Below are 12,576 nucleotides of genomic sequence, written 5' to 3' on the forward strand. Positions count from 1 at the left end.
ACCCAGGCATGTGCCCCGACTAGGAATCGAACCAGTGACCCTTTGGTTTGCAGGCTGGCACTCAGTCCCCTGAGCCACACTGGCCAGGGCAAGATTTTTTTTTTTTTTTTAAACTTCTCTTTGGCAAACCTTTGTCTTCCTAACCTTGGGATACTGCTTATAATTTGGTTGTTATACCTTTGTTTTATTACTTATAAACTCTTTCCTGTGATGGGTTAGTAACTATTTTTATTAGCTTCTGTAGTATATGGTACTTAATTTTATCAGAGCAATTATCACAAGTAATCCATATGATGTCAACTCCCCTATTAAAAGTCCCTCAATTGTCTTCCAATATAGCCTATAAAGATCCTGGCAATCTGGCACCTACCTACATTTGTTATTTCACATCACACTGATCTGTCCTACTATTTTTATTCTTACAACAAACGCATCAAGTTCTCTACTATCTTGCACAGTGGGGAGGGGTGGTGGTGGTGATGTTTTGTATCCTCTACTGGGAACACCCTCTGTGGATCTTTGCAGGTTTGGCAACTTTTTACTCACCAGATCTTAGGTTAACACAGCCTTCTCAAAAAGGCTTTCCCTAATTACTCTATTTAAAGTAGCCCCCCAATTTACTTACACCACCCCATTTACTTCCTTCACTGTAGTTGTAGATTTTTTAAAAAGCCTGTTTACTACTCATCTTCATTCATTATAATGTAAGGTTCATAAATATAGGAAATTGAACTATCACTACTTTAATTATCACCAGCATCTAGAATGATGCTTGGCACAGAGCGGAAAATCAGTGATTATTAAGCTTACAAGTTCCATTATAGCAGTAAGTAAATGTTATCTCTGTAAACTGAATCTAGTACATATAAAATGTTCAATAACTATTTGTGAAATAATGGAGTGATGTTACCCACTTGGCATTCACTATGACCTCTAAAGATGACTTCCAAATCCACTTATCCAGCCCTGACATCTAGTTCCACACCTTTAGGTATACAGAACCTGTATACCTATATATCTATAGAACTAGCTATATATCCCCCTCCAGTATTGATCTTTTCTAACTTTTGTGGCATCATTTTCTTTGAAAATTATAAATTCCTTACTCTGTACTCATAACCACTTAGTTACTAAGTCATACTAATTTTTCCTTCATTTCTTACTGTATCTTTTTATTCCTATTGCCATATTTTACTTTAAGCTCTCATCATTTTATAGTTGTAGCACTAGAGTAGCTTCGTGATTTATATGCCTTTAGTCTCTCCTCCTTCAAATTCATTCTTCATACAAATCTGATGATCAATTTTTCTGTTATGTTTCCCATCCCCATACAAATTAGTATTCAAAATCCTCAATACCATTTTAACTGAAATCACTAAAGGAAAGGTATATTTGGGAAATTAGTAGTAGGCTGTTTTCTTTTCAATTTTGAGAGTATATTTATTAAAGCTATGGACAGTGAAACAAGAAAGGGCCTAGGCTAGAAGAAGCAACAGGAGAGAGCCTAGACGGGCAACTTCAGCTCTCTAGAAATGTGACAGGAAAGAAATGAGTCTGAGGGCGGCTGCTTTGGCTCATTGGGAAGTCAGAGAAAAGGAGGCCTGGGAGACAGGTTCAGGGGGTTAGCCCACGATGAGCTGTCATTGCCTATTTCTCCCCTGGCTGCGAGTATTGTGGGGTCCCTTAGAGTTTAAGAGATGCGTGCCTGTGAGGGAAAAGAGGGATAAAGAAAAGGCATGGGCATGCTCCCAGGAGGGAGAGCATGCTGAGATGGTAGATTTTTAAAAAATTTTTAATTGTGCCCTGGCTGGCATAGCTCAGTGGATTGAGCAGGGGCTGAGAACCAAAGTGTCGCAGGTTCGATTCCCAGTCAGGGAACATGCCTGGGTTGCAGGCCATGACCCCCAGCAACCACACATTGATGTTTCTCTGTCTCTCTCTCCCTCCCTCTATTCTCTCTCTAAAAATAAATAAATAAAATCTTTAAAAAAATTTAATTGTTGTTCAAGTACAGTTTTCTGTCCTTCACCCCCACCCCAGCCTACCCCCCAAGTCCTCACCACCTCCCTCCGATTTCCACTCCCCCCACCCGTTACTGTCTATGTGTCCTTTATATTAGTTCCTTCAAACACTTCCCTCACTTCCCCTGAAATTCCTTCCCCTCTCCCCTCTGGGAGATGGTAGATTCTTATACACATACACAGTTTCAGATGTAATGGTAAAAAGTCTGTAACTAATCAGATATATACTGAAAAGCCACTAAAGTGTAAGTTCCTTGAGGGAACCTTAAGAGACCTTGTTTATATTGCTTGCTGCTCATCTACCACCTGAAAGTCCTTGGCATACAGTAGGTATAAATGAGTATGTGTTGATTAAGTAAATAATTTTATAATAATTTTTTATAAAAACAAATGAATGATCCCAAGCCAGAGAATGAATGCTAAGATGAAAGTAGTATTTTCTGAAAGATAATGTGGTTCTCAGACACATGGAGATTAGTTAGTAAATTAGTAAAAATGGCCAACATTAATTGTGTCCTTACATTAGTGACCTCTTACCACTCTTCTAAAATTTTTACATTGACTTAATCATTATACACCTCAACGCTGTAGTTACTACTAAAGATAAGGAAACTGGCGTACATAAAAGTTTAAGTATTTTGCTCAAGTACACAAACACTGTAGTGGCAGACACAGTACTGAAACCAAGCAATGATGAGGGCCTGACTAGGACGCTGTCCGTGAGGATAAAAAAGATAAATGGAAAAGTAAAGGCTACAGCAGTAACTGCCACCTCATATAATCATTAAGCATTGTAAATCTGCTTTCATTAATACATATAATTTTTAAAATGACATATGTATCATCAATCTGAATACTAAATGATAAAAAAGCTTGAAGTCTTTTATTTCTAGATAAAATTAAATTAATTTTTAATATTTTCTACTCATACTCCAATGGATATATCAGAATATGAATAATAAAGTTATTTATCATCATAAATTTACATTTACTGTGGACTGATTAACCACTATGGCTACAGATTGCATTGTAGCCATTCATATCACTTACAAAAGCCATTGAAACACATGGAGGGCTGGCTGGATAAATAAGCATAACAGCTCATTTCAAATCCACCTTTGATAATAAAACCTACAAATGGTAAATTAATGATTGGAGAGTACATCATTAAAATAAATTTTAATATTAGATCTTACCTGTTTGCCAATCTTTCAAGGTTAACACAAACTACATATTTTCAAATCACTGCACAAATGAAAGCTACAGCAGCAATCCTGATATTCACCTCTATCTTAAGGTAGATTGATTTAGGTATAACTTAACAGATGAGAAATGTCAAAAGTACTAGGTTCTTCTATTCTGTTAAAAATAAAACTTCTCAAAGTCTTATGAGACATAAATTTTACATTCAAAATGTCTATAATTAAAATTCAAGTAAAAAGTTTTCCATCTTACCCTGTCTAGTTCCAGTGTAAACTTCTGGTCCCATGACTGATTGGAAATGGGTTTCCAATAAGTTTGACCGACCACAGTATTATCTAGCTTCAAAACTGCGCAGACATCATCTGTAATTACAATTTATAAACTTGCTTAAATATTTTAAAACCTTTATAATAGAAGTACCACTGTTTAATGGAAACACAAGTCCTCCAATCCTTTAAAAATAAGGTTTTTCTTACTCAATACTAAAGCTTTTCATTCTTTTATTTTATTTATTTTTAGAGAGGGGTAGGGAGGGAGAAAGACAGGGAGAGAACCATTAATGTGTGGTTGCCTCTCGTGTGCCCCCCTACTGGGGATGTGGCCTGCAACCCAGGCATGTGCCCTGACTGGGAATCCAACTGGTGACCCAACTGGTGACCTTTTGGTTCGCAGGCCAGCACTCAATCCACCGAGTTACATTAACCAGGGCATGAAGCTTTTCAAACTTAAATAGCTAGTTTTATGCATACATATACTACCACTAGACACCCCCAGTTTTATCCTCTTTGACAAAAAAAAAATATCAAGGGCTACCTATTTTATTTATATTAGAATGTACCTGGAAGGGCTAGTAGGTAACAGTGACTGTTTGCCACAATGTGTGTGTATATGTATGTTTGCAGAGTTCAACCTGGAACAATGTGGAGGTTAGAGGTGTTCAACCCTCGTGTGGTCAAAAATCTGCATATACCTTTCCCCCAAAACTTAACTACTAATAGCCCACTGTTGAACAGAAGCCTTGCTGATAACAAACAGTCAAGCAACACATATTTTGTATACTAAATGCATTATGTACTGTATTCTTACAATAAAGTCAATTAGAAAAAATATTAAAACATCGTAAGAGAAAGTACATTTATAGCACTGTACATATTCATTGAAAAGAATTTGCATTCCTTCTTGGCCTTTGGCTAAGATCAAGTGTGACTATCTATTCTTATCAGTTTAAGACCTGATAAGGACATATCAGGTGTTATATTAAATGAATTTTTGGAACAGGGAGATGGAGCAGGAGCTTGCTCTGTCCACGCCACATATTGTCCTGGTATTGCAGGACCTCTGGTAATGGTACATGAAAAAAACCCCACAACTATCCAGTTTCTCTCTCCTTATATTTGCTATTTATAGAATCTGTTACCTCAGACATTTTTTATTTTCAGATTTTTCCTAAGATCCCTACCTACAGAAAAGCAAAGGCACGCACCTTTGTATTGTATACTAGGTTGAAATGTCAGGTACCTTTTTTCCTAATTATACATTTGTATCATAGTTTATAATTATACTTAGAACATCTCCAAAGTGCTTCATCAACCTTTCATTACAGGGTCTAGCCCAAATAATGTCCCTTTTTCATTACAAAATCTTTTATTACAAAATAGTATGTAATTCTGTAACAAAACAACATCACACTCAAGCACAGCATGTGACATTTTAGGTGAAACATTCAAATTAAAACTATAAATTATTACAACCACATTACCACCCTACTAACTGCACTTAGGCAGATATTACTTCTGCCTTGTATTTTACTCTTACCACCTTCACCTACGCCCCCATTTCAGCATGCTACTGGGGTAGTGGGCTACTATCCTAGTAAACACGTCTGCTCCAGAGGTTAGTTATCAAAAGTTCAATATTAGTTTACAAGTACCTCTATATCACTAAAAAATTAAGATGTGACGAGTCCCACAGCCTCTATACACTTTTAGTTTGGCATAAAGAGTGATGCTCAATATTTCATTCTGCCAAAAGAATGTTATATGTCATTCCATTTTCTAATATATTTTCAACAAAGTAAATGCTGTTGCCTTTTTCATTTTCCTGTCACTATAGCTTTTAATATTTTAAAATTAAATTATGAAAATCATAATTTTAAAGGTTTTTTTTTTGGGTTCAGCTTTGACTCTCCCCATTCTACTCCATTCCCAATGCTAAGTCCTCTCTATAGGCCCTTTAATTTGTTATATGATTAAAAAAAAATCTGGTTACTGAACTGGACAAGTCATCGGTTTTTAGGAGATTTCGACTACTTCCACTTTTACTTTTGCTCGTTCTGCTCATGAAAGATGATCTGGTTTCACTTGGACTCCAACCAGGCAGTGCAACCGATGCTGCTTTTGATCGTCCAGGGACATTCTCTAGGATATCTTGACAACCCATAAGACGAACTTCCAAAGTACCTGTTAGCATTAAAAAAAAGTCAAATAGAACATCAATTTTTAACATATAAAACTATATCTTTGTTACCTATTTAGAAATGGGGCTCAGGGAGATCATCTAAAACAGCAAAATCTCTTCTCCCAGAGGATCTGCGAGGTAACTAACATCTTTCTTATTTTAATTAGAGAAACACATTCAAAAATCTTAAGTCAAATGTAAGAAATTTTATGGAAAGAACAGCACCTCCCAAATAGTGTCTATAGGGCATAAAACAAAGCAAGTTGCATAAACTTCTATATATATGAATACTCATTTCTATAATTACATGGAAGAATGACAGAATTACGAGGATAGAACATGTGGGAGGGGAAACATAAATCAAAATAATATGCCTATTAAAATAAACATATAAAAATTAGAAATCTGACTATGTAACAGCTATTATTCCATAAACACATAAAAATTAGAAATCTGACTATGTGAATAACAGCTGTTACTCCACGTAGATAACACAGAAAAGGACTTTACAGGTTTCTTTAGAATAAATGGTATTGTTTTGTCTGAAGATGCAATATAACATTATCTTTCCATACTAACAGTTTAGTAAACAGTTGTAATTATCTGCATACAAAATGATTGCTATTTCCTTCAGCAAATAAATACTAATGGTGTTCAAAATGAAAATGAAGAACTGTGAGTTAGGGTACCTGGAAATATGGCTTTGTCATCATTTGGCCTAGACACAGTGTACTAGATTTAAAAATAGTTGCTTTAGTGTTAGGATTTAGTGTATGTATTTGAAAAAACAGTAAGTATCAAAGACATTGGACATCAGGAAATGAAGAACAGCGATCCCCAAGAGATACGAAACAAATGAGATGAGCCCTAAGTTTGATAGAGTTTACTGCCTTGAGAATATCCAGGACACAGTACAAAGAGGGAGGATCTCAGGTGGAGCCAAGTAGACTACCTGAGTTAAGGAGACAGAACTAAGAATGAAATGACCAAGGCACCTAGAATTCATAGGCAGAGTGAAGAAGACAGCTGACCAGAGACAGAACTCCTTGGATTGGTTCCTCTGATCAAGTACTCAGTCTTGACCCAGTAGTAAAGATTAATTACCCATAGGCTAAAAATGTTCTGGTCCCATGTAACAAATCTTAAAAGCAATCCTCAAAAGATCAAACTGTTTCCAAGTAACAAAACTGTAACATAACTGTTTCCAAGAACAAAGCTCAAGAATATTTATAGAAATACATAAATATCCAGTAGTGAACAAGCTAAAATTCAAAATGTCAGACATTACCAGCTGGATTTGTTTTCTACTGCTGCATTTTCAATTACCACAAACTTAGTAGTTTGAAACAATACCCATTTACCATCTCACAGTTCTGCAGGTCAGAGCCCGGGTGGGCTGGTCTGCAATCTCTGATCTGATCTCTCAAGGCTGAAATCATCATGTTTGCCAGGCAAGGCTCTTATCTGGAAGCTCTGAAGAAAAACATGCTTCCAAGCTCATTCAGGTTGTTGGCAGAATCCAATTTCTTACAGCCATTGGACTGGGAATGCTATTTTCTTGCTGGTTAAGAGCTAGGAAATATTTTCAAGTTCTAGTGGCCCCCTCCATCCCAGCTCTCTCGGATTTCTCCTTTGCCATGAGTCTCTGAAAATCCTCTGCTTTTAAGGGGCTCAGGTGATTGTATTAGCCCCATGAAGGTAATTGCCCTTTACATTAACTCAAAGTCAAGGAATTAACAGTAATCTTAACCACACATGTGAAACTCCCTTTACCATATATTATCACAGAAGTGATGTCCATCATATTCACAGGGTAGGTGTTCCACTAGTCATTCTTAAAATTTTGCCTATCACACCAGGCAAGCAAATAAACAGAAAACTAGAAACCATAATAAAAAAAAATCAAATGAAAAACCAATCCAAAAATGACATGTTAGGAAGCAGATAAGAACATTCACACGGTTATTATAACTATATTCCATCTATTCAAAAGTCGAATAGAGACATATAAAATATCAAAAAAGACCCAAAACAAATTTCTAGAGATGAAAACCACAATGTCTGAGATTTAAAGAAAAAAGTACTGATGGGATTAGTTATCAGATTTTACACTGAAAAAGATAAGGCTAATGAACTTGAAGCTATCACAATAAAAATGTAAAGACTTGGGGAAAAAACAGTAACAATGCATATGTGAACTATGAGTTTAACTTCAAGTGGCCTAATATTTGTATTATTGAAGTGCCTGATGAAGAGCAAAAGAGAAGAGGGGACAGAAAATATATCTAAAAAAATAATGGGTGAAAATTTTCTAAATTTTTGAAAACTATAAACTCAAGAAGTAGCCAAGAAGTTCAATAAAGCCCTAACCAGCATGGCTCAGTTGGTTGAGCGTTGTCCTGCAAAGCGAAAAGCCATTGGTTAGATTCCTGGTCAGGGCATATGCCTGGATTGCAGGCCCAGTCCTGGTTAGGATGCATGGAGAGAGGCAACTGATCGATGTTTCTCTCACACATCAGTATTTCTCTCCCTCTCTTTCTCTGCCCTCTCCCTTCTCCTCTCTCTAAAAATAAATAAAATCTTTTTAAAAAAGTTCAATAAACAAGAGAAAAAAAGTAAGTAACACTAATGTTCAGAATAATCAAATTTCTTAAAACAAGTTATAAAGAGAATATTATAAGCAGAGAAAAAGGCATGTTATATACAAAGATTAAGATGCTAGCAGATCATTCACTTGAAACAATGAAAACAGAGGAGCAACATCTTTAAAGTACTGCAGAAAAAAATAAACTGTGATATTAGAATTTTAAAGCCACAGAAAATATCTTTTAAAAAATTAAGACTTTCAGATATAGAATGAGTAAGGAATCCATTATCAGAAGACTACCATATGATCCATCCATAGTATTCTTAGGTCTTTACCCAAGTGAGCAGAAACCTGTTTACACAAACACTGTACATGGATGTTAATAACAACTATATTTTAAAAAGTACAAAAGGAAAACAACCCAAACATCAATTGCAGGTAAATGGATAAATGAAGTATAGTATATCCACACAAGAGAATACTTACAATAAATAGAAACTTAACACACACAACACAGATGAAAATCAAAATTAGAATGTAAAACAGACAAACTACTCCCCAAGCCAACAGTATATACTGTGATTCCTTTGATATAAAATTCTGCAAAATGCAAACTAATATCTAGTGAGAGAAAAGAGATCAGTGATTGCCTGGGGGCAGTTGTGGAGAAGGGAAGAGGGATTACTTACATAGAAGCACATGAGAACACTTCTGGGGATGACAGATATACCATATTTTACCATGTATAACGCACACTCACATTTTTGGTCCATACTTTCAGGAAGAAAAGTCTTTTGTTTTATTTTTTAATTCAATTATTTATTTATATTTAGATACTTGTTTTTGGTATTATAAAGGAATTTTAATTTTACCACTTATTTTTTAACATATTAAGGTACAAGAAATTTTATGTAATAATTTCAAAACACAAGAATAGATAAAAGGTATTTCAGGTACTATACTCATGTATAATGCACATTCTTATTTTTCCCTCAAAAATTTGGGCAAAAAAAGTGCACATTATACATGGCAGGATATGGTCATAATTATCTTTGTTGTGGTGATGGCTTCACAACTTTAAATAAGACAAAATTTCTCACATTTATAGCTTTAACTATGTGTAGTTTATTATATGTCAATTATAGCTGAATAAAACTGCTCTAATAACTGGATGTTGATGACTGTGGCACAATTATATTTATTTACTAAAAAGCAGAAAATTGTATACTTAAAATGGGTGAATTCTATGGTAGTAAATTATGTCTCCATAAAGCTGCTAAAAGTGGGGTGGGGGAAGCCTCACTCTTATGTTTGTTTAGGCTACGAATATCTGATCTAACTGCAAAGTATTAAGGCAGATTAAGTACAATGGATTCCATATTAATTTTAGTTCAAAAGAAATGACTTATATTTGTGTGTTTTATTTGCTTTCTTGTTGTTAAACTGGCAAACTTAGCTCATTTTCAGTTAAAATGCTGAGCTGTAAAAGTAATCCTGGGGAAATTGAAAACATCTGGCTACTACCTCAAACCCTGGTAGCTTATTAAATATTTTAGTAATTTCAATATTAGGAGATAACAATGCTCAACACCTGTTTTCATTTAGAAATAAAATCTGGAGGGATTTAAGATCTTTATTAAGTATACAGAAATGTCTTGCTTTTATGAGGTAATACAATTGCAATTGTATATAACCGTATTAAAAACAGCTGAAAATTACATTTTTTACTTTTATAGCCTACAATATGAAATTTTTAAGACTAGCAAATCCAAGAAGTAAATGTTTATATTCATAAGCAGTACCTGTGAATTCCAGTAGAATAATTAAATGCATTTTTATTTTTATAAGTTTCTGGAAAAACTACTTTATATAAAAATTACATTTTACTAATTCAGCATTTTATCTTTTTACAGTTGAGTAGCATTTTTTTAATTCTGAGGAAATCTTTTATAAAAACTAGAATATGTCTCAAAATGCGGACCCAAAGGATTCAATTATACTTTTATGTCAAAGTAGCAACAAACATGTAAATTTCAGGATTATAATCATACCACAAAATAAAACAGAGTACAAATGAGACAAACCACAAGTACTAGCATTCAGTGAAAAACTCAGGACAATAGATGTCCCTGCTACTTATCCATGCTAATCCTTCATCATGTCTAGACCTTTATTAATACCAATCTATTTCTCCTCCTAGTTACCCTATATATAGTTTCAAATCTAGTAGGAACTTAGAGGGCTTTTTAAAAAAAAAGTTAAAATGTTTTCTTTAAAACCAAAATGTGTTAGACTTGTGATTTACATTACTTTGAGTAAAGTTCACTAAATGAATAAAGAAAAGCAAAATAACTGAAGAGGTTAAAGAATTGAGAAGAACCAACCAGAATAGGAAAGGAAAAAAAATTTCTAGCCATATTCATTCTTTCTAAAACAAGGCTTTATTACTTTTCTAGAAATATTTCTAATATTTGTTTGTAAATATTTTAATCAATGACTTATTCAGAAGTTCCTGAATATTAATATGTTTAGAACCATAAGATGTTGAAACTTAGACAAGTACAGTCCATGCCTTGTAATATTTACCCACTGTAGTACTGCTCCCTACCATACTTTCGCTTTTCAGTTTCAGTTACCCACAGTCAGCCTTGGTCTGACTACATTAAATGAAAAGTTCCAGAAATAAACAACTCATCAGTTGTAAATTATGTGCTGTTCTGAGTCACATGATGAAATCTCACACTATTCTGCTCCTTCCTGCTTGGGACATGAATCATCCCTTTGTCCAGTGTATCCACAATCTATAAGCTGACAAGCCATTAGTCACTTTTCAGCTGTTTCAGTTATTGGACTGACTGCCATGGCACCATACTGCTTTGTTCAAGTAACCCTTATTCTACTTAATGGTTCCAAAGCACAACAGTAGTGATGGTGGCAATTTGGATATTCCAAAGAGAAGCCATCAAGTACGTCCTTTAAGTGAAAAGGTTAAAGTTTTCGACTAAAGAAGAAGAAAAAAGTTACACTGAGGTTAATAAGATCTACTGTAAAAACAAATTTTCTGTCTGTGAAATTGTGAAGGAAAAAGAAATTCTTGCTAGTTTTGATGTTATACCTCAACCTGCAAAAGTTACAGCCATGGTATGGGATGAGTACTTAGATATGACAGAAAGGGCATTAAATTTGTGGGTGGAAGTCACGAACACTTCCACAGCAGCACGTTGCACCATAAATACTGAGCCTATACCAAAACTTCAGCAAGGGATCCCCTGAAATGAGTGACACCAAGCCTTTTATTGAAATGAAGAAATGGGTTATACACATTCAGGAATAGGTTTGGAATTTTATCATCTTATAGCAGAAGAAGAAGAAGTGAGAGAGCTTACATTCACAGAACTTTTATTACATTATATTATAATTGTTCTATTTTTTAGTGTACTTATTAATTAATTTTGTCTTCAAAGACTTTATTGCTTTTTAGAGAGGAAGGGAGTGACAAAAACATAGATGCAAGAGAGAAGCATCGAATGGTTGCCTCCCATATGTGCCCCGTCTAAAGAGTGCACACTCCCAGACAGAAGAGTGTACATGCCTGGTCTGGGAACCAATCCTGCAACCTTTTGGTTACAGGATGATGCTCCAAATGAGCCACACTAACCAGGGCATTGTAGTTGTTCTCTTAGTGTGTTTAATTTAAACTTTATCATAGGTATGTATGTATAGAAAAAAACATAGTACATGTGGGATTCAGTTCTATCCAATGTTTCAAGCAACCAATGGGGTCTTGGAAATATCCCCCACAGATAAGAGGGGATTACTTTATCTGCTGAATGTACATGGTAGGGCAAAAATAGGTTTATAGGTGCATGTGAAGCACAGAATTTATTCTTAAGTTATTTATAACTATATTATTTTTCATATGAACCAACTCTTAATCTACATTTGTCCCACCCTGTATTAAGTATCTTGTGGAAAGGGCTGGATTAAGGTAGGTTAATGACAAGGTCTTTGTTCTTCACAGGTCTGTATTCCAATTTTGATTATAAAAAATACCATAAAAAGTTGGATACTAAGGCAAAGGCATTAAGCAGGCACTGTGCACAAACCAGTTTGACTGTGATAGAAGTTTCATGATAGAGTTATAGAAGATGTAGCTAGAAAAATACTTTAAATAATAACTATTTAACACATCTGATATAAAATGGAGGTTTTGGACAAGACATTCCCAAGCTTTCTCAATTCCTGGTACCTTACTGTCTCAATATTTTCACTGTGCTCCTGAAAGATATACCTAACAGTTCTATTTCA

The 12,576-nt window shown here is 34.8% G+C and overlaps 1 protein-coding gene and 1 non-coding gene across 2 annotated transcripts in view; one reads left to right on the plus strand and one right to left on the minus strand.

Moving 5' to 3' along the window:
• PKN2 (protein kinase N2) overlaps nt 1–12,576 on the minus strand; it is a 115,894-nt gene that overhangs the window by 33,437 nt on the left and 69,881 nt on the right. Inside the window, exons 7-8 of the mRNA XM_045835356.1 lie at nt 5,498–5,683; nt 3,477–3,586 (exon numbers count right to left, since the gene is read on the minus strand). Of these exons, the coding sequence (XP_045691312.1) occupies nt 3,477–3,586; nt 5,498–5,683 (296 nt within the window). The remainder of the gene's footprint in view (nt 1–3,476; nt 3,587–5,497; nt 5,684–12,576) is intronic.
• Nucleotides 4,396–4,582, plus strand: LOC123816583. The gene has a single exon (XR_006785295.1). It is a non-coding gene; the product is annotated as a U2 spliceosomal RNA (small nuclear RNA).

Source organism: Phyllostomus hastatus, unplaced genomic scaffold (genome assembly GCF_019186645.2).
Source record: "Phyllostomus hastatus isolate PE091 unplaced genomic scaffold, TTU_PhHast_1.1 phas_contig_209, whole genome shotgun sequence".
Classification (NCBI taxonomy): Eukaryota; Metazoa; Chordata; class Mammalia; order Chiroptera; family Phyllostomidae; genus Phyllostomus; species Phyllostomus hastatus.